The 25,375-nt window shown below is 33.9% G+C and overlaps 1 protein-coding gene across 2 annotated transcripts; it reads left to right on the top strand.

Moving 5' to 3' along the window:
- Positions 1-1,148: 1,148 nt before the first annotated feature.
- Positions 1,149-8,720, top strand: LOC127082822 (probable L-ascorbate peroxidase 6, chloroplastic/mitochondrial). Of its 2 annotated transcripts, none has more exons than XM_051023059.1 (12): positions 1,149-1,524; positions 1,611-1,745; positions 3,391-3,511; positions 3,585-3,685; positions 3,774-3,861; positions 5,154-5,221; positions 5,320-5,406; positions 7,505-7,579; positions 7,719-7,796; positions 7,880-7,984; positions 8,159-8,230; positions 8,516-8,720. In XM_051023059.1, exons 1-12 carry the CDS (start codon positions 1,279-1,281, stop codon positions 8,666-8,668), a joined length of 1,329 nt encoding a protein of 442 aa, XP_050879016.1. In that variant the 5' UTR covers positions 1,149-1,278; the 3' UTR covers positions 8,669-8,720. The 2 variants fall into 2 exon arrangements, with proteins under 2 accessions (XP_050879016.1, XP_050879017.1); XM_051023060.1 differs by having other exon boundaries at positions 8,380-8,720.
- Positions 8,721-25,375: the final 16,655 nt, after the last annotated feature.

Here is a 25,375-nt window from a genome sequence, read left to right as displayed (position 1 = left end):
CTTTATAGGTGGCACAAAAATGATGAGATGTCAATAAAACAAATTGAAAGTCTATTTTAATAAATTATAAAAAAAATTGGGTTTATAACAAATTTGCTTATAATAATAATTATTAGGGGTGGCAAAACGGGTTCGGCCCGCTGGGCATGCCCGTTTTGCCCACACTTTTGTGCGGGGCGGGCCAAGGATTTAGGCCCTCACCCTCAAATGTGTACGCCCCGCCCCGTCCCGTTTTTTTCGCGGGCTTTTACGGGCACGTGTATTTATATAATTTTTTGCGTTTTTAGGCTTAAATAGTGCAGTGCCCGCGGACTTTCCCCGTCCCGCCCTCACTTTTTTGCGGGGCAGATCTAAGTTTTAGGCTCACATCCTCAACTATGACCGTCCCGCCCCGCCCCATTTTTTTCGGGTTTTTGCGGGGCGGACCTAAACGGGACGGACATGCCCGTTTGCCACCTCTAATAATTATATCCGATCATTTTCTTATTTGACGGATGGATATGACTTCAATTACCTCTGAATCATTATATATTAAATTTGTTGACATATATCCTCCGATTCACTATATGATGGCCAAATCGAATTAGGTTAAATTATAATAAATTTTCCGGTCCGGAACAAAGTTCAATTAATACTCAAAAAGGATATATCGCCAACAGATCGTCACTAGATTTGTAAGATTTGTGTAGATAAATGTTGTACTACTATCAAAATCTAAAGCAATGGCTGGTTGACATGTATAAACTTTAAAGTACACACCTATTTCAATTTCTACCTATTAAAAACAACGGCAGTGTTCTTATATGAAACTTCTACTGTAAAGATTTTTCTCAGTGGAGCATAAAATACACTAAGTTAGCATTTCTTTTACTTAAAAACAATATTTTATAAGTAAATCATCACACTTATTTAAACTCATTTACTCAACTAATTAATTCGTTTTACTTCATGAAATACACGTGATTGATTTATGTAGTCGGTAGGCTAGCATTTCTCAACAAAAAAATATTGATAAATGACCGGCCTGATTCACCAAACACTTGAATCCCAAGTAAATGAACGTGATGTGGCTTTTGGGAATGAGATGGGTCAAATATTAGGTGGGACTAGGAGTAGTATATAAACACATAACCTATTCGTCGTGGGTATTTCCCTTACACGAGAACTCAAATTCTGATCGACAAGTGTATTATCTATCACCCAAAACGCAAGGAGAGATAAACATATTACTAAATTAATAATTTAATTAAATAAATATATAAAACTCAACAGAATCAAATGGCCGAACGTGTGTTACTCACTCCTTCACTCCCTTTACCATCTCGACCTTCAGTTTCACCAACCACAATGGCTACTGTTACTGGCGGCGCCGCCGCTCGTATCATCCCCTCCGCTACCAGAGCCACCGTATCACTCTCCTCTTCTTCTCGTTCCTTTTTCTCATTTTCATCCTCTTCTACTTCCGTTTCTTCTCTCAAATGCTTGCGGTCATCGCCTCGCATTTCTCATCTATTTCTCGATCAGGTTTATTCTCTTCTCTATAATTCTATCCGATGATTTTATCTCTTTTTATGAGTTCGTGTGGTTAAATCACGCGCTCAATTTTTCAGCGAAGATCAGAGGTTCGTGTTTCGAGTGGACGGTTCGGAACGGTTTCCGCCTTGGCGTCTGATCCTGATCAATTGAAGAGCGCTAGAGAAGATATCAAGGAGCTTCTCAGTACTAAATTCTGTCACCCTCTTCTGGTAATTTTGAAGTGTTTTTACTTTTATTTTTCTTGGATTTATTTTTAAGTGAAATTATGATCTCTCTGTTCAAGTATATTGCATTTGATTTAGCGTTTCCTTTGTCTGGAGTTGAATTTGTACAGTGTTAGTTCAATCATGGATTTCTCGGTACTTTTAATATCAACACGTTTTTGTAATTTTGTGAAGATTGAATAGCGTTACCTAAGGTATATATGTTTGGATTTGTGGAATGTGATGGAATGGAGTGGTATATAATTAGATTTCATTTTTCCGATTGATAAATAATGGATGGAGCAGACTGGAACATCATGGAATCCATTCCATCATATTCCATCCAATCCTTCAATTTTCATTGCCCCAATTTGGGGTGTATGCAATTGAATGTACTAATTTGTTTCATTCCGTCAAATTATAAAAAATACACAAACAATGGAGTGAAATCTTTGTTCCATTCCGCTCCGCTCTAGTTCATACATCATGTTCCATTCCGCTCCGCTCTAGTCCATACATTATGTTCCATTCCGCTCCGCTCTAGTCCATACATTATGTTCCATTCCGCTCCGCTCTAGTCCATACATTATGTTCCATTCCGCTTTGTTCCGTTCTAGTCCACCAATCCATAGATACCCTTAATTCTATTGATATCAAGGTGAAAATAAGGTTAAGTAACTAAATTCCGTGATTATCGATGTTTATGTCAAATTTACTTCTGCTCAGGGAATTACATTCTCTATTTATTTTTTTATTTATGTTTTATATAACAACTATTTTTTTCAAATTGATCTGTGAAGTCATTTATATGTATTTTTAAACATTTAATGGTTCTTACATCAAGATTTAGAGTTCGTTTCTAGTAGAGATAAATATAATAGTTTCTATAACTCTGTTGTTGAATTGAGGCTTTTATTATTCCGTTTACAGTTTCTTTGCTAGTCCTTGTTTGATGTTTGATGCCAAAATGTTTACAATACACTATAAACTGTGGGGGGAAATCTGTCCTACAAAGAGTAGTGCAAAGCACTTGTGCAGCACATGTATGCAGAATTCTGATTAGATATCTACTATATATTTGCACTTAAACTCACTTATATCTTCACCTAATTGGCCAACATGATATGGTTACATAGAATATAATACTCTTGCTTCACATTTACCATTAGAGATTTATAGCTTCACCACGCATCCAAAAGATACTTGTAAAGAGGTTATTGAATTTTTCTCAATTCTCACTTCTAAGCTTTGCAGTGGCTTAAATGATTCAAGGATGATCAATAAACTTTTCAGTTACCAAAACGATTCAGTCAGCCAAGTTGTCAAACTCTGGGTTGATGAGATATACCTGCCACAGAGTTGTATCCTTGTCATATGATTTGTAGCACATGTGTGAATTTTTTTTTTAATTTACTATGATGGTTCACATAGACCTTTATGTGATAGATTCGTTCAGTGGCTTAAATGATTCAAGGATGATCAATAAACTTTTCAGTTACCAAAATGATTCAGTCAGCCAAGTTGTCAAACTCTGGGTTGCTGAGATATACCTGCCACATAGAGTTGTATCCTTGTCATATGATTTGTAGCACATGTGTGAATTTTTTTTTTTAATTTACTATGATGGTTCACATAGACCTTTATGTGATAGATTCGTTTGGGATGGCATGATGCTGGTACTTATAATAAGAATATTGAAGAGTGGCCACAGAGAGGTGGAGCCAATGGTAGCTTAAGATTTGAAGCTGAGTTGAAACATGGAGCCAATGCTGGTATGTATTCATTAACCACCAATTATTTCCAAATTTGGCTCATGGTAAACATCCTCATGAGCTGCAATTTCAGGACTTGTAAATGCATTGAAACTTCTCCAGCCGATCAAAGACAAGTATTCAGGCGTGACATATGCAGACTTATTTCAGTTAGCTGGTGCTACAGCTGTGGAGGTTGCCTATGTCCTACTTTGGCTTCAAGGATTGATTGTGCATGAAATAATTGAAAGATACACTGACCATTTTTTTTTTGAATTTTTAGGAAGCCGGAGGCCCAAAAATTCCCATGAAATATGGAAGAGTAGATACCTCTGGACCTGAGCAATGTCCTGAAGAAGGACGACTTCCTGGTAAAGCCTATAAATCCAGTTGGAGTTAGAACTATATTGTGATACAAACTGTCTTCTCTGCCTCTCTTAAGATTGTAGAATATGGATTGACTAAGCTACTGTTAATTTGCGAATAAGAAACAAAGAAACTGTAGAATTTTTTTATAATAAGGTTTGTATTGATAAGGTATGAAATTTAACTGTATTATTATATGCTCATTCAGAACAAGAATTCACAAGTCGATCTGACTATGATTTCTTGAGAGAGTTTAATTGACTCAAAAAGATTATCAGAAGTAAGGGTCAAAATTACTCCAAAAGATTATTAGAAGTTAGAAGGGGGTTTTTAGGCTATCTATGTAAGCATGCTACTTATTCTCTCTAGTAGTAAGACTGCATGCAAATTTCTTAGAGCTTCTTAGAACACTTCATCACTTCAGGATTTTTTCTTTCATTTTTATGGCTGTATCATTTTCTGGCAAAGTTAACTTTCATAGAGATAGATGCAATGGGTTGTCATTCATGCATTTTTTAATGATACAAAGAGGCCCAGGCAGTCCACATAAAGTTTTAACTAGATTAGTAGGATGGTTATCAGTAATGTGATACATGAACTGATTTAGACCTGAACCCAATCACACAAATTTTTGCATCTCCCAAATCAATAGAGTCAAACTAAGAAAAATAAGGTTGATCTAGTCTATTGATTAGACCTTTTTCATGCACCCGTTCTAATGATCGTCTATAACGTTATGCCTGTGCGTGTCAAGTTGGCTAGAATTTAGTGCAAATGAATCAGTGAATTTTTAATGGAAAGAAAATTCTTCTACCAGAATATTAAACAGAAGTGAGAGTGGGACTAAGGGGATAGTGGTAGTGGAACAGCGACAAGTCAATTGTTGGTTAGGACACATATGACAAGACACGGCAAGATACACGATCTTCTTAGGGTTCAGATCGTGTATTGACTTCAAAATTGCTTGAAAGTTTAACTCGGCCTTTGAACTTATATTTACAAATTTTACATCATTGCTTAGTCGAGTACATATATTTTAAAGATTAAACACATTTTCTAATATATAAAAAACTTCCTTATCCAAGTATGTGCATTGCCTAATATATAACAAACATATAAACACAAATGTATTCAAATTGAGAACTTCAAATTGTGTTTTATAGATCATACATCTCCTTTTGTTCCTTTCAAGAGGTTACATGTTCCAAAATGGATGATAGTTTATCTTATGTTGAAAAATAGTTCCTTTTTCTAACATTGACAACTTACTAACTTCTAGAGTTTTTTTTGAATTTAGATGCAGGCCCCCCTTCACCTGCTGATCATTTGCGGGAAGTTTTTTACCGAATGGGATTGGATGACAAGGTAATTTCCTGTAATTTTCATAATGATGATGGTTGTAACTTGTATATTGGATTCTAGCTATATGTTTGATTTTGTTTATCAATTTATTGTATCTGCAGGAAATTGTTGCACTATCTGGCGCACACACACTGGGGCGGTCTAGACCAGACCGTAGTGGCTGGGGAAAACCTGAGACTAAATACACGGTATATTATTTTCCTTTTTAGCCACAAACTACAAAACATGAATTTTTAGAGTACCCTTCTCTTTTAAAACCGTTAAGAGTCCCACATCGGATAATATATGGCCTGAACATTTGTTTATAAGTGGGGGCAATCCTCACTCTACCAACCAGTTTTGTAGGGTTGAGTTAGACCCAACCACATTTCTTAACATGGTATCAAGAGCCTGATTTAAGATCCGGTGGGCCACCTACTATGGTTTCCGCTATCGGGCCACCCACCATTTATTTCCACGCTCCAGATATCCAGTCCTGGGCGTAGTGGGGGCAATCCTCACTCTACCAACCGGTTTTGTAGGGTTGAGTTAGGATCAACCACATTTCTTAACATGTTAAGAGTCCCACATCGGATAATATATGGCCTGAACATGTGTTTTTAAGTGGGGACAATCCTCACCTTACGACTTTGTAGGGTTGAGTTAGGCCCAACCATATTTCTTAACATGGTATTAGAGCCTAGTTTAAAGATCCGGTGGGCCATCTACAATGAGGTTTCCGCTATCGGACCACCCACCATTTATTTCCACGCTCCAGATATCTAGTCATGGGCGTGAGGTTGTGTGTTAAGAGTCCCACATCGGATAATATATGGCCTGAACATGTGTTTATAAGTGGGGACAATTGTCACCTTACTAACCGGCTTTGTAGGGTTGAGTTAGCCTCAACCACATTTCTTAACAAAAATTATAATCTAATTTTAATATTTGATATTGGAAAGCCCATTAGCACTAAGTGTCAGGGTTTTAGATTGCGGCCGTGGATACGGACATTGGGATTATTGCAGCTGTTACAATGCCTATTGCAGTCTTTGCGGCCTGAATTTATTTTGTAGGGTCAGGTTAACTCGTACCCTAAGGAAACAAGTTTAAAACCCCACAAATTAAAGTTTTTATTGATTTTCTTTTTGAACTTTTAAGGAGTTGAATGTTAAGTTTCCAAGACAATATTTCCACACTTGATTCATTAACATGTGTCCTTATGGCACAAGTTAAAATCATATGTACTTGCGGGCTCATACAGTTGCAGTTCACAATTTGACACTTTAGACAATGGGAAATAATCAATAATATAGAATATTGTGTTTTACCTTAAAACTTTTTATACTGATTTCAGGGATGACCCTACTATGATGGCTATTTCTTTCATTTTATAATTCATGTCCTTTATAACAACTTCAAGGCGTTTTGGTTTAGTCTGATGACTATTCGATGATATGAAGAAATCTTACAATATATTGATGTTATCATAGGGTAACTTAAGAGTTTCCATATATTAGCCTTGTCACTATGCCACATGTGTGTCTGGTGTGTAAAATTGTAAATGACCTACGAATTACAAGTATACCATTATCAAAAAATTATATATTAATATACACCGATTCATGTGGTTCCACAAATGACTCACCACCACCGAATCAATTGGTGATCCACTTAACCATTACCGTGACCGATTTGATGATCGATTTAGTCTGATAACATTGGTCTGTGCTGAGAGGCTTGCTGGTATGTTTCCCCTTGAGACTCTTCTAATATAAGGTCATCTTGATTTAAGTCATCAAGAGTGTTTCCCCTTATATTTAAAGAAAAACTTGTTTTACGGATTCACTATGAAAAGAAAATGCACTTGATGAATCATGAATGGGAATTTCATGGGACACTGCAAGTACATATAAATTTCTGATCGAAATCACCATCATCAAGGTTTGTTTTCAGATCACTCTGTTTTGGGATTAGAAGGTGTTATCAATGCAACATCTCTAGACTGAATTTTTGCCCCTGCGTCATTGTTGCAAAATCAAAATATATCTTGATTGATGAGTGGTTACTCCGCTTGTCTTAACCTTTTATGTTTTATTTCAACTTTTATGAAAAGTAAACTTAAAACAATTGTTTCTTTATGTCCTTAATAGTTCTTATGTCAACTATATCTAATCTTACTTAAACAGACCTGTTAAGTTGTGTCTATTTAGAGCTAGTTTACATAATGGTGAATAATTTTCTAATGGAATGGTATCTGAAATCAATGAAACAATAGAAGACTTATGTATATCTCTCAATCTACAGAAAGATGGGCCAGGAGCACCTGGAGGACAATCCTGGACCGCACAATGGTTAAAGTTTGACAATTCTTACTTCAAGGTCAGATGTTTGTTTTAAATTATTTTTCAACTATTTTGTTGGTAGGGTAGGCGGGATATAAAAGGATAGGGAGAATGGAAAAGGAGAGGGGAATGTGCACAATTTACTTTTTTCTTTTTGTAATTATTGTTGCATACAGGACATCAAAGAAAAAAGGGATGAAGATCTATTGGTTTTGCCAACTGATGCAGCTCTTTTTGAAGATCCTTCCTTCAAGGTAAAATAACTGAATGTTTTTTCCGTTTCAACAATTAATTAATATATGTGATCTACCTAAAATATTATTTGTGAAATATGCAGGTATATGCTGAGAAATATGCTGAAGATCAGGAAGCATTCTTTAAAGATTATGCTGAAGCACATGCCAAACTCAGCAACCTTGGAGCCAAATTTGATCCTCCAGAGGTCTGTTCACATTCAGTTTCTGTTTTGTGTATTAAGATAGGTGTACTTACTGATTAAAAAAATATGGGTGTACTTATTTGATTGGTGACCGCTTAACATATTTTATTTGAGTAAATATAACTAGATAATTGACCAAGTCACCTAGTTAAAGTTTTCTTGTTATCTGTTTCGCAGGGAATTGTGATAGATGGTTCTCCAAATGTTAAGGGAGAGAAGTTTGTAGCAGCCAAGTACTCCTCTGGAAAGGTTCTAAGCTTGCACAAATTATTCAATTCTAACATTCATTTTATTGATGATGCTTGCAGAAATTTTATCATATATATTTCAATGAAAGACTTGCGCAGGATAAATATTTGCATATTTTTCATTGTTTCACTTTTCCTGGTTTGGTGCAGGAGTAAAAACAAGTATCTTTTAATAAATACAAGAAGAAGCTTTTTTCAAACCGTGTGATTATCACATGTAATTTTGGAAGTCTTAAAATGAAGAAGAAAGGAATAAAATTCAATAGTGTGTCTATTTGAATTGCAGAGAGAGCTGTCCGATGCTATGAGGAAGAAGATACGAGCTGAATATGAGGCAGTTGGCGGAAGCCCAGATAAGGCTCTAGAGTCAAACTATTTCCTAAACATCATTATTGTTGTTGCAGTTTTGGCTATTTTGACCTACCTTTTTGGAAACTAATTGGATTTTGTTTTACTAAAATTCACTATAATTGAATCTGCATTTTCGCACACGTTAGTTTCTTCCTATGGCATTTACGTACTATGCATTGATAAATCATATAACCATATTATCAAGATAAATAAATACTCTAGGGTCAAGGAGGTAGAACAAAATATGTTGGTAAAACAATGTGGTAGAGACTAATCTTTCAAGATAAGTGAGATTCATTTAAAGAGTTCGCATATATTGACTTGCTTTTTCATATACATTTGTCAGAGATCAAAGTATGGACCCAATGGTTAAGGAAACCTTTTCTACTCCATTTCTAAAATTAAAATGCCAAAATAGTCCATTTAAAAAAAAATAAATCTAAGATACCCCTTTTTAAGAAGGGACTCGTCCAATCAATGGGAGAGTGTATGCTGCATTTGCAGCTCGTTCAATCATTGAACGAGTGCATGCTTCAAAAAAATAATAAAATATTTATCTCTCATCCAACGAATGATCAGTTCCTACATAGCTACAAATTTATTCCTCATCCAACGAATGATTGAGTTCCTGCATAGCTACAAATTTATCCCTCATCCAACGAATGATTGAGTTCCTACATACACTCGTCTATTAAATGGATAAATCTTTTCTTAAAAAATAGTATTTTGAGATTTTTCTTTAAAGTGGAATAATTTGGGATTTTAATTTTAAATATGGGATAGAAAAGTAAAAAGAAAATCTGATTTATCATTATAGGGTGCATTTAAAGCCTGTCTTATATTGATATTCTTAAATTAAAGCAATTTTAATATTAAAATAAATGCATATTTTATAATTTCAAATAATAATTTTTTTTTATTACTTATACTCCTTTAATTCTATCTATATAAGATTTATTGATTATTTAATATATTTGGATAGAACTAGACATTAAAGAATAAATTTTCCTTTTAAAAAAGTATGGGACTATTGTGATATATGTTTATGTTATGTTATTGATGACGAGTTCTTCTAAATGCTTATCTTTTTTTGTTGAACTTCTTGAACGATCTTAGGTGTAATAATTTTCATCAATATTTATTTTTTTATGCTGAAAATTATCATTCTTCAATTTTAGTGCTTGTTCCTTAATTTCTTCAAAACGAAGTTTAACACTCTTTCCTTAATTCCTTAAATAACCGGTATATATTGTCTAATAATAGATCTGATATATGGATTTATTGAATAATCAAAAAAATAAATTATCTCTTATAACAAGATTGTTTATCGACCATGTAAAATTCTGACAATCCTTTGTGTTTCACTCAATCAAAATTTTCCTGTAGGTATGATCATTTGTCTTGTCTTATTCATGCTGTGCTTGTGCTGTAACTCCAGTTGGGTGTCCAGCAAAATGGATTATCTATACCCGATTTAACTGTGCATCCGGCTATAGAGAATCCAACATTTCTCATTAATCCTAATTTACGTTTTTTTTGAAAAGATTTGATGCGTAGATATAACTTAAAAGTAAACTCCAAAATCTGTATATATAATATATTGTTTGCAATAGAACTTATTGTATCTAAATATAAGAAAACAATTATTTTTTAGATTTATTCAATTTGATATATATTTTGTATAAATATGTTATTTATTCAATAAAATTAAAAAACAAGCTCAATCAGAGTATCTAATATAATTAATTTGTGTAAACTCCACTCATTAGTTTAATCTTTTAATGATTTGGATGGATAAAAGGAAATGTAAATTATGGGTGTGAAGAAGTGCTAATAATGTACTCTTTTTAAATATTCTCTTCAAATCATTCTTATATGTGAGTCCGTCCTCATTTGAAATTTGACTGGTTGTTTTTTAGCCCACTACTCGACTTCATGGGGCTCATTAGGAATTTGAAGGGATGGGAAAAAGGCAAATATTTTGGAAATTACTTAAGTTTAAGATTTATTACCGAAATGTTCATGCACGTAAGATTCATTTATTTTTTAATGATATTCTAATTTTATAATTAAATTTTAAAACTGTGTAACAGGGAGTTGGATATTTTTAACTCATCTTTGCCATGCACAATGGAAAACAATGAAGCCCAAAATGACATCAATGTTGTATTTGAGTAATGAGTCGTACACTTTTCATTTATCTTTGCCTGTTAACATGCACAAACTTAATTAATTAATCGACAAAAATCTCTAGTTTGTTCACAACTATTATTATAAAAATTCAAAAATATTCATAGAATTCGAAAATGAATCTCCAAACGTATTTCAAACATATAAATATATTTGTTTTTGAGTGAATTTTTTACTAAAATGATCCGTATTTTAAAAAAAAAATCCTAAAATAACTCACATTTTAGATTATTTTCCAAAATAATTCACTTTGAAGAACTAGTGACAAATGAATTGGCGCATTCTCTCTAAGTTAAAGAGGTGATGCCAATTGAATTAACTTCTGCACCTAGTGTTGTCAATCCAATTGATGTATATGTGTTAGGTTTAAAATGAGGCGCCAATTGGTCTGACATATATGTGTTGTGTAATTTTTTTGAAAAATAATGTATATTTTATATAAAAATCAAAATCGGACCAATTGGTATTAATATTAATATGCGTTTACATCGAATATCAAAAAGACTAATGTCGTTCACCAGAATGATCTAATCGACCTCCGATACAACATCCCTTAGCTATCCGAACGCGTTGACCGGGATGACCTAACATTTGATTTTGATATATTAATAACTTTTTGTTACAACAATGTTAACAACAAATATCACCCCAACTTAAAAACGAACAAGTCTGAATAAACTACACAAACAACAGAAATCAAAACAGATAAAAATACTTAACCACAACATTTCTAACTGAATACAACAATCAAATTAATATCATTTGATCCAAATATCATCTGTCTCGCATCCTTATCATTTTTAACTCGCACTCACCCATGTACGACATTGTGTGTCTAAATACTTCTAAATTTGATGCCTTCGGGTATGCTTCCGTCTAACCAACAAACCAACTCCCTCTATAGTTGCTTGTCTCCATCGGAAGTTTGTCCCTCGAATAAATCATTTTTCCATAATGGCGACGAAAACAGACCATGTTTGTAATATAATAAAAAGAGATGTGAAAAAATGAATCACACCACACCTCTATTTATACAAAAAAAAATTATACAATATACACAGACGTCAGACAAATTGACGTCTTCTCTCATTCTTTACACACATGCGTCAATTGGATTGACAACACCATGTGCAAAAGCCAATTTAATTGACATCTCTTCTTTAAATTTAAGGGTATGTGTCAATTCATTTGACATCTATGAATTGCCGTTTTTTTAAGTGAGATCATTTGAAAATTAATCTAAAATGTGAGTTATTTTAAATCTTTTTTTGAAAAATTAAATTATTTAAATAAAGTAATTTTTTAATCACACTTCAATTTTATAATTAAATTTATTTCAAAAATACATTTTCAAAATATCTCCAAAATTACATTGTCGAATCCTTGGATATTACAGTATAAGTGCACTCACCACAAGCTACAATCTCTGCATGTAATACTACTTTAGATTCATGAAAGATTTTCGATGTGCTTTAATCTACATGTAATACTACTTTAGATTTTCAATATTTTTTATTTGAAATTTGAATTCAACTTCATTCTCTTATATTTCATTCAAAAATGTATTCATTATTCTTGTTTTATTTCATTCTCTAAAGTATGATTTTTTTTAAATAATCATAATTTTCAAAATAAATTCCAAAATAACCATTTTAATATTTTTTCCAAAATAATCAATTTTCAAAAGAGATGCGTCAGATGAACTGACACATCCACTTTGAACCAAGAGGAGGCGCCAGCTTGAGTGACGCACGCATTGGTTGCCTCATGAAGAGGCGACAATGCCTCTGGCGCATGCTTATTGCATGTGGTGTATGCACCAATTCATCTGGCGCATACACCCTTGTATTATTTTTTTAAAATTTTTAATTTAATTTTTAATTTTCTTATTAAATAAAAAATAATAATGTAAATTTTTTTTATTCATGATATAATAAATATTACAAGGGATTGACAAAAATTTAATGATCGACCTGATCGAAACGTTTCCCTGTTCCACATCCAGGTGCGTTAGTTTGTATTCGAGGTCTCCCACGATTTTCCTGAGGTGTTTAGGGTCTTTACTTGCTGACACTGATCGAATGATGGCTGGTGTGAAGGTCCGACGAAAGTTCCAACGGTATTTGATAGATGTGTCATCATTTGTTCCCAATATCTGGGGGGCTCTAGCCAACGGCGCTTCCGTAATGGAGTTCGGTGCCCATGTTATCGTAGTTAGGTCGATGGGGTTGGGTGGATTGTGGACGGTATAGTTTCCTGAATTGGGACATTGAATCGTTTTGGAAACGAAGCAATGGTTCCCGGGGTGTACTATAGTTAAACAATGGTTGTGTGTTTTGGTGATGGGATATTTAAGTGGTCATTGGTCGGGGGCTACGATGAAGTGACCCATATGAATCATCTGGGCTATAGACGGTTGTGGTTGAAGCGTATGGTTGTTGGTGGATAGGGTTTGATTCTTGGTTTTTTGGTTGGGTGGGTGACATGAATGGATTGCGACGTTAGGTGTTTTATTGTTAGGTGGATGACATGAATGGGTTGCGAAGTTGGGTGTTTGGTTGTTGGATGTATGTGGTAAGTTGATGGTGTGAGGTTGGTTGTTGGATTTAGATGGTTTGACATTGGTGTTGGACGGAGAGTTGTTGTTGGGCATACGACGATGAAGCTAGTTGGCGTGGATCAATCAAATATCGCGGCTCAAACACAAATTGTTGCGTTGTCACCGACCTAAACCATGCCATATATTGTTGAGTTGGTCTTGCACCATGGATGACTGGTTCGTTTAAGATGTGTTGTCGTCGATTCCTCCATTGGCTACACATCTCTTTTACAAAGTCTCTCCATTTGGAATAATCCCATTAGGCATCAACTCTTTTTTTATGCCAATTCCCCAAACACGTCGGAGATTCTGAAATCTGTTGTTGCATGCCGAACTGCAGTTTTACCTGGTCACTCTGGTGCATTTCCACAGTAGTGAACCGGATAATTGGTGTCTTTGATGTCCAAACTGTAGCATCGTCATGGTTAACCTGATGATCAAGACCCAGATATGACCTCCAGATAAATTGTACAATAATACGACACGATTAGATGATAATTAGTTTGATAAGTATTTTTAAATTAAAACAGAGTTGTGTAGGAGTATTACATCGTCTGGTCCAATGTGGTCCAATAGATTGTGATAAACTACTATAACGTGTTTCAGACACCTATTGTAGTTCATCCCCCTCACTGACCACCTAGATAAAAAAAATTGAAAAATATTATTTATAGTTAGTTGTAATATAAAGTATAATTAATTAAATGGTAAAGTGCTAAACTTACTTTGTTGTAAACGGGAATATAAATGGGTTCTCGTTTACCGGGACGAGTGACGACATTCTTGACCAACCCCATGCTTATAGAAAATACGCACATGAACAAAACATACAAGTATTTTTTTTTGGCATTTTTACATTGCACTATATAGATGGGCCAACACAGTTGAACCCCAACTATATGTGTTTACCTTTTAATGTTGCATAACAACGGTAAATACATAATATTTACTGAATTACCTGTACTTTATGGAAATAAAAAATTACCAAATAAAATCATAATATAACACTAAGCTTTAATTATTTTTTCGTACTCGGTTGATTCTTCGAACAATATTATACTCGCATAATATTGTTTAAGATATTTTAAATTTATACCTTGCCCCCTAGCTTGATCGGATGACTCTCCCTCAGTTTGGTCGTCACACAAAGGGGCACCCAATAATTCGTTGCAGATAGAGTTGTCCTGGTTAACTCTACCATTCACATCCTTACCATCTATATGAAGACCCAACAACATGTATACGTCTTCAAGTGTGACAGTATACTCACCGAAAGGAATGTGAAATGTGTGGGTCTCGAGTCTCCATCTCTCCAACAAAGCAAGAATGAATTTGTAGTCCACCAAGTACGAGACTATGTGGAGGAGATTTCCAAATCCACATCCTCTAATATATGGTTCTATCAAAGGATCTTGGGGGTACATATTCATGTACATGAAATCGAAAATGCTTTGGGTCTTAATAACACATAAGTCAGTAATACAATAAGAAGAAGTAATATATAATACAAGCATAGATAAGAAAGATATACGAAATAAATATGAAAAAAGTAAAAAGAGAATGATAACATACAAATGTCGAGATATTCTCGAGCGTTCCTCTGTGTTCATTACTCATAGTTAACAGAGACATAATGCTGCAGAGGTTGAGAGTTGCGGAGCTTTAGTGTGGCAGAGAAAGAGTGTTGTAAAGAAAGAGTGTAAATGATTAGTGTTGCAGATGATTTGATGTTGTGATTTGAAGTCTATTTATAGATGAGGGAGTCTTACTAGGTTTTCAACCTACGCAACATATGATTGGATGCATGCATGGCAAAGTGCAGAGTAGCCTTAGCCTTAGGCGCATGCATGTGAATATTCACATGCAAGGAAGAGGCGCCCATGGTCTTGGCGTCTGCATGTGAATATTCACATGCAATAAAGAGGCGTCCATGGTCTTGGTGCATAGGTTTCTTTTTCATGAAGGGGCGCTCATGGTCTTGGCGCCTAGGTTGCTCTATACGCCTAGGGAATGGGTGCCTGTTTAGACTATTAGGGCAGAGATTCTTGTGTGCAGGAGCATGCTTTGTGTGTGAAGAGATTCTACCAGGCACATGCATTATGTGTTCTTGTCTCTGCATGCATTCTTTTCTCTACATAGTCAAGTCTGTACAGATGAATTGCGTGTTCAATGCATTCAACGTTTACGCTATTTAAGTTCATCAGAATAACATATCGGTGCATTCAGTTTATGTACCCATACAGATCAAAAGAAATACTAAAGTTAGATTTTAAAAAAATATCTTCCTCACAACATTACATGATAAGTGCCCATATCGAAGGTGAAATATTTGAGCATCAATTATTCAATTTTTGTTTTCGCAACACAGAGGTAACTCGGTTTACAATAAATCGACGATTAAATTTTTCACATCTGAAATAAAGAATAGAAAAGAAATTGCAGTGCAGTCTTGTGGGTCAAATCATCTATAAAAATCCGGCTTGGTTTGCACAAAACCAGGTGAAGTTTTATCAGAAGAAGATTCGAGATGATGACGATGTTCAGCATATGTTTGTCAGTCACGAACAATCTGGGTACAACGATATAGAGTTGTATATATTACCACAACAACAAGTGTCTCAGTTCATTGATCAGTCACAAGTGTTTTGTGAAACTGATGACGAACAAGCTGAGGTGAATGTTGCAGATGACGAAGAAGAAGAAGAAGCCGAGATCTTGGTTGATTCAATGGTGACCGCTAATGAGTAAGAGGAGCCATTACCAGCTAGTCATGTATACTGTCCACCTCAACACATGACAAGGTTGAATTTGGGTTCCGATGAACCTTTGTCAGATATATGGTACAATCCTTATGTGCAAATGCAAGGATCTTTGAAACAAGGAGACACATTTCGCACAAAAGAGGATTGTGTAAAAGCCATTAAAAAATTTCACATGTAACTATCAGTTGATTTCATAGCTGATAGAACTAATGCATTGAGGTGCAAAATTTATTGTCTGAATGAGCACTGCCTTTTCAGGTTGTCAGCTTCGTACCGGAAGAGGAGCGATTCTTGGGAGATTGGATCCATGGGTCCGATTCACACATGCATGCTGACAAACCTAATGCAAGATCACCAGAAACTAAGCTCTCAGCTAATATACGATGAAATATTGTCTGTCATTGGCGATAATCCGTCGTTAAAGGTGAGTACAATAATCTCGCATATTGTAGCACAATACCAGTACACTCCATCATATAGGAAGGCATGGATAGCTAGGATAAAGGCTGTTGAAAAAGTGTTTAGAAATTGGGAGGAGTCTTACAAACAACTTCCAAAATACCTATTGGCTCTAAAACAGTATGCTTCAGGGACTATTGTCAAGTTGGAAACGTTGTCCGCGTATACACCAGACGGGATGTGTGCTATTGGAAATGGAATATTCCACCGTCTCTTCTGGGCGTATCAGCCATGCATCATAGGTTTTTCTTTCTATAAACCTATTATACAAATTATTGGTACATGGTTGTACAGGAAATACCAAGAAACATTACTGATGGCAGTGACACAAGATGACAACAATAATATTTTTCCAATTGCCTTTGCCCTTGTTGAAGGGGAGACCGCTGAGGGATGAAGTTTTTTCCTAAAAAATCTCCGATTGCACGTTGCACCTCAGCCTAACTTATATTTGATCTCTGACAGACACCCTTCAATCATCAGTGCATATAATAATATTGATAATGGCTGGCAAGATCCTCCTTCGACACATGTCTTCTGTATTAGACATATTGCTCAAAATTTCATGCGGGAAATCAAAGATAAGACGTTGCAAAAGAAGGTTGCCAACGCAGGTTACACATTATCATAACCTTCTTTCAAACACTACCGCGAAGAAATAAGATTGTCAAACGCATATGCATTACAGTGGATCGACATTATTCCATTGGAGAAGTCGACTAGGGCATACGACAACGGTCAACGTTGGGGCCATATGACAATAAATCTTGTGGAATCAATGAACTCTGTCTTCAAAGGCATTCGTAACCTACCTATAACCGCTTTGGTGCAGGTAACATATTTCAGGCTAGGGGCATTGTTTGAGACCAGACATTCCAAATGGAGTTCAGTGTTGCAATCTGGGCAGTTGTTCAGTGATGCTTCAATGAAATTTATTAGACATGAAGCTACCAAATCAAACACACATGTGGTCACGGTGTTTGGGCGCATAGAGGTTGGTGCGACTGCGGAAAATTCCAAGCCTTTCGTACGCCTTGCTCCCATGTCATTACGGCATGTTCAAATGTTCGAAGGGAATCATCCTACTTGCTATCTGACGTTTACAAAGTCACCAGCCTATCAAATGTTTATAAAATTAGTTTTTCTGTAGTGGCAAAAGAGGATTACTGGCCAGAATATCAAGGGGACTACGTCTGGCACAACGAAGTTATGCGAAGGAAGAAAAAGGGTCGTCCAAACAGCACCCGCATTCGAACCGAAATAGATACGGCGAACAAAATGGTTAGATTATGTAGCTCATGCCGTCAGTCAGGTCACAATCGTACTAACTGTCCTAGTGTTGGAACGAGCACAACCAGATAAATTCAAATGTACCTCTGTTGCAATATATGAAAAACAAAATTTATTTCATATTATAAGTTTGTGAGGAAATATCATTACATAAACAATAACACAAATAATTAAAACAACTACAATACAATAACTAAGTAATTACAACCATCAAAACAATTTTGAACATGTAATGCATCATCCTATGAACGTCTCGATCAATCTTAATATTCATTCATTCACACACTTCTCCATTTTGGTTGAACTGGACACAAGTCATTGGATTCTTCTAATCCTTTAACCATCCCCAATTTCTCCATCTAACCAACTGTTAAACGTCCGATTAAGACGTTCAAACGATTCTATATTCCAAAGTCGAATCTTTATCGGAGACGCAACGACGGAAAATATTTAATCAGCATTTCGTTTGTGAATGTATTCATACATGGTTAAAACTCAAAAACTTGAAGGAGAGTGAAGTTGAATGAAAGAAAATATGATTGTATAGTAAGATTTGTGTGAAAAATATTGCATACAGAGCAATATATTTATACATAGGAGATAGAAAATGCATGCGCCAAGAGGCTAGACGTCTGACATGTCAAAACATGTAGGCGCCAGAGGCATTGGTGCCTCTTCATAGACCAAATACACGCGCCATAGACATTGACGCGTCTTTATGAGACTACCAATGCAGACGCCATAGACATTGGCGCCTCTTCATCTGTTTTAAAAAGTCATTATTTTGAAAAAAAAATAAAAAATAGTTATTTTAAAATTTATTTCAAAAAAAGAATTCCTAAAATGTACTCTCTAAATAGTTAAGATAATGTTTTATAAAGAAAAGTTACAGACAACTTCCGGCTAGTTGGTCAATGTGGGTCTTCTCATCAGAAATTGCAATGCTGCGAATTTTAGAGTTTGTTTCCTAAAATAGAAACATATGGTGATATAACTATCTTAGATGAGTCACGTTGTGTAAGCTTTTTGCTTTAGTGAATTATGAAGATTCTCTTTTCCTATATCTTCAGCTTTTTTAATTGATGAAAGGAAGTGCAAAGTTCCTTATCCTTCTCCCACTTCGTTGCACTTACTTACCCAATTACCTAGATTTTGTGGCATTTACCCAATTACCCTAATGACCATCATGATTTGGTTAATTCTAAGGTGGAGAAGTGTCTTACATTGTTCATCACTATCCATAATTACTTATTGTTTGGAACGTTTGCTCCAAGATTTTCCAGCTTAAACTTATGTAATTGCCATAACACATATTTTAAGCATTTCTCGTGATGTTCAGGAGTTGCAGACTGTCATAAAATTTTGGTTTAGGCTGGTTTGAACTATGAGTTTCTTTATGTCTGATCCGTCGAATCGAATCAAATCAAATTGAAGTTAAAATAATTGAATCATACTGTAAAAAACAGTTCTAAAACCATATCGAAATTGAAACCATACTGAATTGAAACTGTAACCAAATCGAATATGAAAATGAAAATACTAAAAACAAATTTGAAAAATAATTTAATGGTTGGATTCTTTGATAAATGGTTTGATTTGAAAAAACTTATCTTTTAACAGTTTGATATAATTTGGAATTTCTAAACGGGATACTAAACCGATAATTTTGATTCAGTTTGATGGTAAATAAATTGAAATGATTTGTTTTAGTTATAGTAAACTTTTATTATAATTTAATTTGGTTGAATTCGATTTTTTCACTAAACAGTATCATGAAAATCCCTAAATTTTTTTGACCTCATTTTTTGTATTGGACTTACTTAATACTTTAAAATTGTACCTCCCCATGCTCAATGCAGTCTAGGACCAACCCGATTTGAATATGACCAGACTATTAAGTTTGTGGATTGAGGAGTGATTCCGCGGGACTAGAAGGAAGTACATGCCTTAAAACGGCATAACCACAGTGAACAATCAAGTCAATCATTCGAGTAAAATCCTAAACACCTTACCTTCATTACGGTATACTTTCAATAAAGGTCACAAAAGTTACAATGCAAAATATTATTGAATTTACTTGATAGTGCGTTTAGATGATGGCATTCGAAATGTTTAGAGAATTTAAAATTTAAAATAATTAAAATATTCTAATTGAAAAATAAGAACTATTCTAATTGCAAATATACTAAATCGATAATTTTGATTTGGTTCGATGGTAAATAAATTGAAATAATTTGTTTCAGTTATAGTAAATTTTTATTATAATTTAATTTAGTTCAATTCGATATTTTCACTAAGCCGTATCATGAACATCCTAAATTTTTTGACCTCATTTTTTGTATTAGACTCACTTAATACTTTAAAATTGTACCTCCCCATGCTCAATGCAGTCTAGGACCAACCCGATTTGAATATGACCAGACTATTAAGTTTGTGGATTGAGGAGTGATTCCGCGGGACTAGAAGGAAGTACATGCCTTAAAACGGCATAACCACAGTGAACAATCAAGTCAATCATTCGAGTAAAATCCTAAACACCTTACCTTCATTACGGTATACTTTCAATAAAGGTCACAAAAGTTACAATGCAAAATATTATTGAATTTACTTGATAGTGCGTTTAGATGATGGCATTCGAAATGTTTAGAGAATTTAAAATTTAAAATAATTAAAATATTCTAATTGAAATTTTTTTATTGTTAAATAAATATATTTTTGAAATCTTTTATAAATAATTCTTTTGATCAAAATTGAAAAATAAGAACTAATTTACAAATTTGTAAAATTTTAAAGGATTAATTTGTAAAATTTTAAATGTTAGGGGTTAAATTAAAATTTTAAAAATAAGAGGAGCAACTTGTAAAATTTAAAAGATTAATAATAACCAATTTGACAATTCACATCTTATAGGTTTCAAATTCTTTATATTTACGTGTCATTTCTAATTTCTTAAATATATTTTGGACAAAGTTTATCTTTGTTTACATTGATGGAATGGAGTGTTATGTGATGAAATATAATTAAGTTTGAATTAGTTAAAATCAAATGGAGCGGAGCGAAATGAAAAGTATCGGTTTTAGTGAAATGAAAAACTTTTTTTGTTCTATTATTAAATATCCAAACAGTTAAATGAAGTCTCAATTTCTTTTTTGATCTGAGTTGGCCAGAGGCCCAATAACAAAAGACCTAATCACCATGCCAAATTTATAAGGTGTTGGAGGTAACTACTTGTGATCTTTAGGCCCGTATTTGATTCACACCATAGATCATCCTTCGTTGTTGGATGCTAGTAAAAAATCATGAACTACTACAACAAGCTTACTTTAGAAAAAAAAGGACGACTGATCCAATTGTCGATAACATATCAGATTTCTTAGCCTCAATTTTTTTCCCATTTCTTCTATGTTGGTTCAGTAAATGGAAGTTCATCCATTGAGGAATAACCTTCATCGTGAAACTCGTTGGAGGTAAATGAAAGACATAAATTTTACATATCTATCTTAGGATTTCGAGATACTATTTATGGGACTTAGTTGTCATCCGAGTCGAGATATGAGAACTGAGTTGGAGGATGACATACCTCTTATCAAAGGAAGATGTAGACCTTCTAGAAGAAAAAAGAATTTTTGTCTCCCTTATGAGCGTAGAGGTGAAATAGATAATAACAACTTGGCACAACAAGTGAGTTTGACCTCAAGAATTCTAGTCTGGAGATCTGGTGTTTAGATGGGTCAACGTTGGTGCGAAGAATGTCAGAGACAGGAAGCTCGTAGCCAATTGGGAATGGCCATACATGATCAGGTCTAACCTGGGAAACTGTGTGTACACTCGAAGACCCTACACAAAGATTCAATCCTAAGGACATGGAATGACACGAAGCTCAAGCGATATTTTAGCTAAGTCTCGGGTTGTACAAATATGAACTAATAATAACTATCTGATGTAATACTTTGATAACAATAATAACATTTATTCAAAGCATTTTGGAAACCAGCCTGCACGGAATTGAGGTTATCATTGAGAGAGTCGTCAAGATCTCTCTTCATCTTTATCAGATGGTCTTCACAAGCCTTTGCCTATTGAGAATGGCCATCTTTCTCTTTCTTAAGGGCGGCCTCAAGCTCTTCAATTTAGAGGAAGAAGAAGTCAATGTTTCCGAGACTTCTACAAAATCCTTCCCTTTATCTTCCAATGATCCCTTTAAGAGAGTGAATTTTGCAGCGAGGTTAGAAGGAGCGATCCACCATCAACAAATTACTACATTACGACGCTTATGATAGAGCAGAAGAAGTAATGAACAACATATAAACTTAATATATAAAAAGAAAAAAAAAATAAAGTTAAATAATGTGATGGCTCACTTTTTTTTACTTAATCAATCATCTATTGTTTATGAGTAAGTTAATGTAGTAGTTAGGTAGTTATAACTAACTCCATATATGGTCTTTATTAGTTTTATACATGGTCACTGCTCTCTCTCTCTCTCTCTCTCTCTCTCTCTCTCTATATATATATATATATATATATATATATATATATATATATATATATATATATATATATATATATATATATATATATATATATATATATATATATATATATATATATATATATATATATATATATATATATATATATATATATATATATATATATATATATATATATATATATATATATATATATATATATATATATATATATATATACACTAATTAATTAGGTAGTTACTATTAATTGGTTATGTGATTATTAACTAGAAGTTAGTTAATTAAAAATATTATCTTATATAAATGAAGTAACGCATACTTGCATCATTTAATAAGCATTACCGAATATAACCATCAATTTCTTCCTTCTCGATTCTCTCTTTATTTTCTCTACCCCTCAATTCTTGTAGAGTAAGAAAACTGTTGCTTTAATAGATTTGGTATCTTGATCCTAGTTCTTGATTGTTTAGAATCCAGAGATTCAAAATTTTGTTTACAATTATCAACCAAATAAGAATGACAGGTGATAATAGTCTTCTAAACTCACTTCCAATCCATAATGGCAAGAATTGGGAGAGATGAAACATACAAATGGAGGCTTTGTTTGACTATCAAGGCACGCTCGAAGTAGTTATAAACGGGGCTCAGGAACTCGCATAAAATGCAATTGAAACACAAAAGAATGTTTATAAGGGAGAAAAGAAGAAATATTACAATGTTATGTACTCAATATAAGCAGCAGTAGATGTTACAAATTTTGACAAGATTTCTCATCCTGAGAATGCAAAGTAACCATATGATATATTTGATCAAATACTATGAAGAAAGTGACAAAGTTAAGGGTTTTAAATTGCAATTTGTGAGAAGACAATATGAACTATTGCTAATGGAAAAGAATGAAATTGTTACATTTTATGCATCAAAGATTCAAGGATTGATTCACATGATGAAAAGATTTGATGAGGTCATGAATGAGGAAACAATGATTGAAAAGGTGACGAGGACACTCACTCCTCATTTTTATCATGTGATAATAGCTATACAAGAATTTGTCATCTTATTAACTATGAAGATGAATAATATTATAGGGTCTCTAGAAGCACGAGAGTTAAGAAGTCTTGAAAGAAAGGGAGTTCAAGAGTCTACTCAAGCTCTCCAGACTCAAACTTTCAATAAGAATGGTGGTTTCGAGAGGCACAAAGTCAAGAAGATCAAGATAAATTCAAGAAGTGTACATGTTAAAGCTCCCAAAATACCAATCTTGATGGTAAACCTAAATCCTTCAATAAAGGAGAAGGGACATCAAACTTAAACTAACAAAAGACTCAAAGAAAAGACAAGAAACACATTTAATGCTATGACTCAGAAAAATGAGGTTATTATGCCTCATATTTTCTAGTACTATAAGGGAAAGGAGAAGGTTCAAGAACATGGAGGACAAGAATCAATTAACCAGTCAAGGTATAATGCTAGGTTCTCAAAGTTTCAAAATTCCTAACAAGATGTGTGATGGTTGCTTGGTTGGTAAGAAACCTAGGACCTTATTTAAGGTCTGCTTACCAATGAGGTCAAGCAATGTGCTAGGAGTTGAAATTTATATGTGTGTAGACCTTTTAAGGAGAAATCTGTAGGAGGTAATAAATACGTCATCTTATTTGTTGATGGGTGTAACAAGAATATATGGATATATTCTATTCAATCTAATAATGAAGTGTTTGACATATTCAAGAAGTTAAAGGTTTTGGTTGAAAAGAAAAGTTGTAGAAGAATTAAGGTTTTAAGAAATGGTGGTGGTGATGAATATGTAAGTGTAAAAGTGTGTAATCTAGGGTTGAGGTGAATTAGACTTGCTGGATTTTTCTGGTTTTTATGCAAGTTCCTTTTATTTTTACTTTTCCATAAACAAGTTAAGTGTTGCAAGTTGATTATAATTATGTTATACAGGAAATTAAAGTGCAGAAAAGTAAATGACACAAAGATGTATACTAGTCCCCTTTATCAATCAAGGGTACATCTAGTGACCTCACACCCCATGAAAGATTTTCATTATTGTTAGATCTTTGTACAAGCCTCACACCAAGACTTCTCCTACAATCTTCTAACCAAAAAAAAGAAGCACGTCACTTCCTTAATTTCTCAAAAACACCTACAACTATGGTGGACTTTGAATCAAACAAATTCAAAGAATCTTTTCACAACAATCACCAACAACTTGGTGATCACAATAATACATATTTAACACTTTTGAGTTTTTATCTCTTTTGACTTGCTTGAATTATAAGATATATGAAAGTTTTGGCTCTCCTCTTTCTATTTGATCACAATCCAAACATATACACTTAAGTGCTCAGAAAATATGAATGAATCTTTCTAATAATATGAAATTTATGCACAAAGATTCATGACTTAAAGTTTAAAGAATATTTGAAAGTATGTTTGAATTGTATGAGTTTTAATGTATGAAAGAGATGTATTGAAATCTGATATGAAATGCCTTAAATACATGTCTTGAAACCCCTATGAATAGGCACATATGAATGGAAAGGTTCCATGAAAGTTTCCCATGCAAAAAAGTGTCACTGGTTGATGAAAAAATGCAGGTTTTCGCGTGGTAATGGATTACTGAAAAGTGGTAATCGATTACCACTGGCCAACAACTATATTTTTGAAATTTGTTTGTTGGTAATCTGTTACCAATATATGGTAATCGATTACCACAGAGTAATGATCAAAAAAATTGAAAACTGGTAATCTGTTACCAATATCTGGAAATATATTACCATACAGTTTTAACCAAAAAAAGATTGTTTCAATGCATATAAAGTGAATTTTTCAAATATTTTCCAAAGGTAAGCATATGATAGAAATAATATGAAGTAAAAGATATTTTTCTGAGCATTTTAAAGTGATATAACATGAATTGCAATCCAACCTTGATCATGATCAACCATCTTGATTTATTTATTTGATTTCAAAGCATGTGATTACTTGATCTTGATTGA

Source organism: Lathyrus oleraceus, chromosome 5, assembly GCF_024323335.1.
Source record: "Lathyrus oleraceus cultivar Zhongwan6 chromosome 5, CAAS_Psat_ZW6_1.0, whole genome shotgun sequence".
NCBI lineage: Eukaryota > Viridiplantae > Streptophyta > Magnoliopsida > Fabales > Fabaceae > Lathyrus > Lathyrus oleraceus.
The sequence above is the reverse complement of the archived record's forward strand: the minus strand, read 5'-3'. Positions and strand labels throughout refer to the sequence as shown.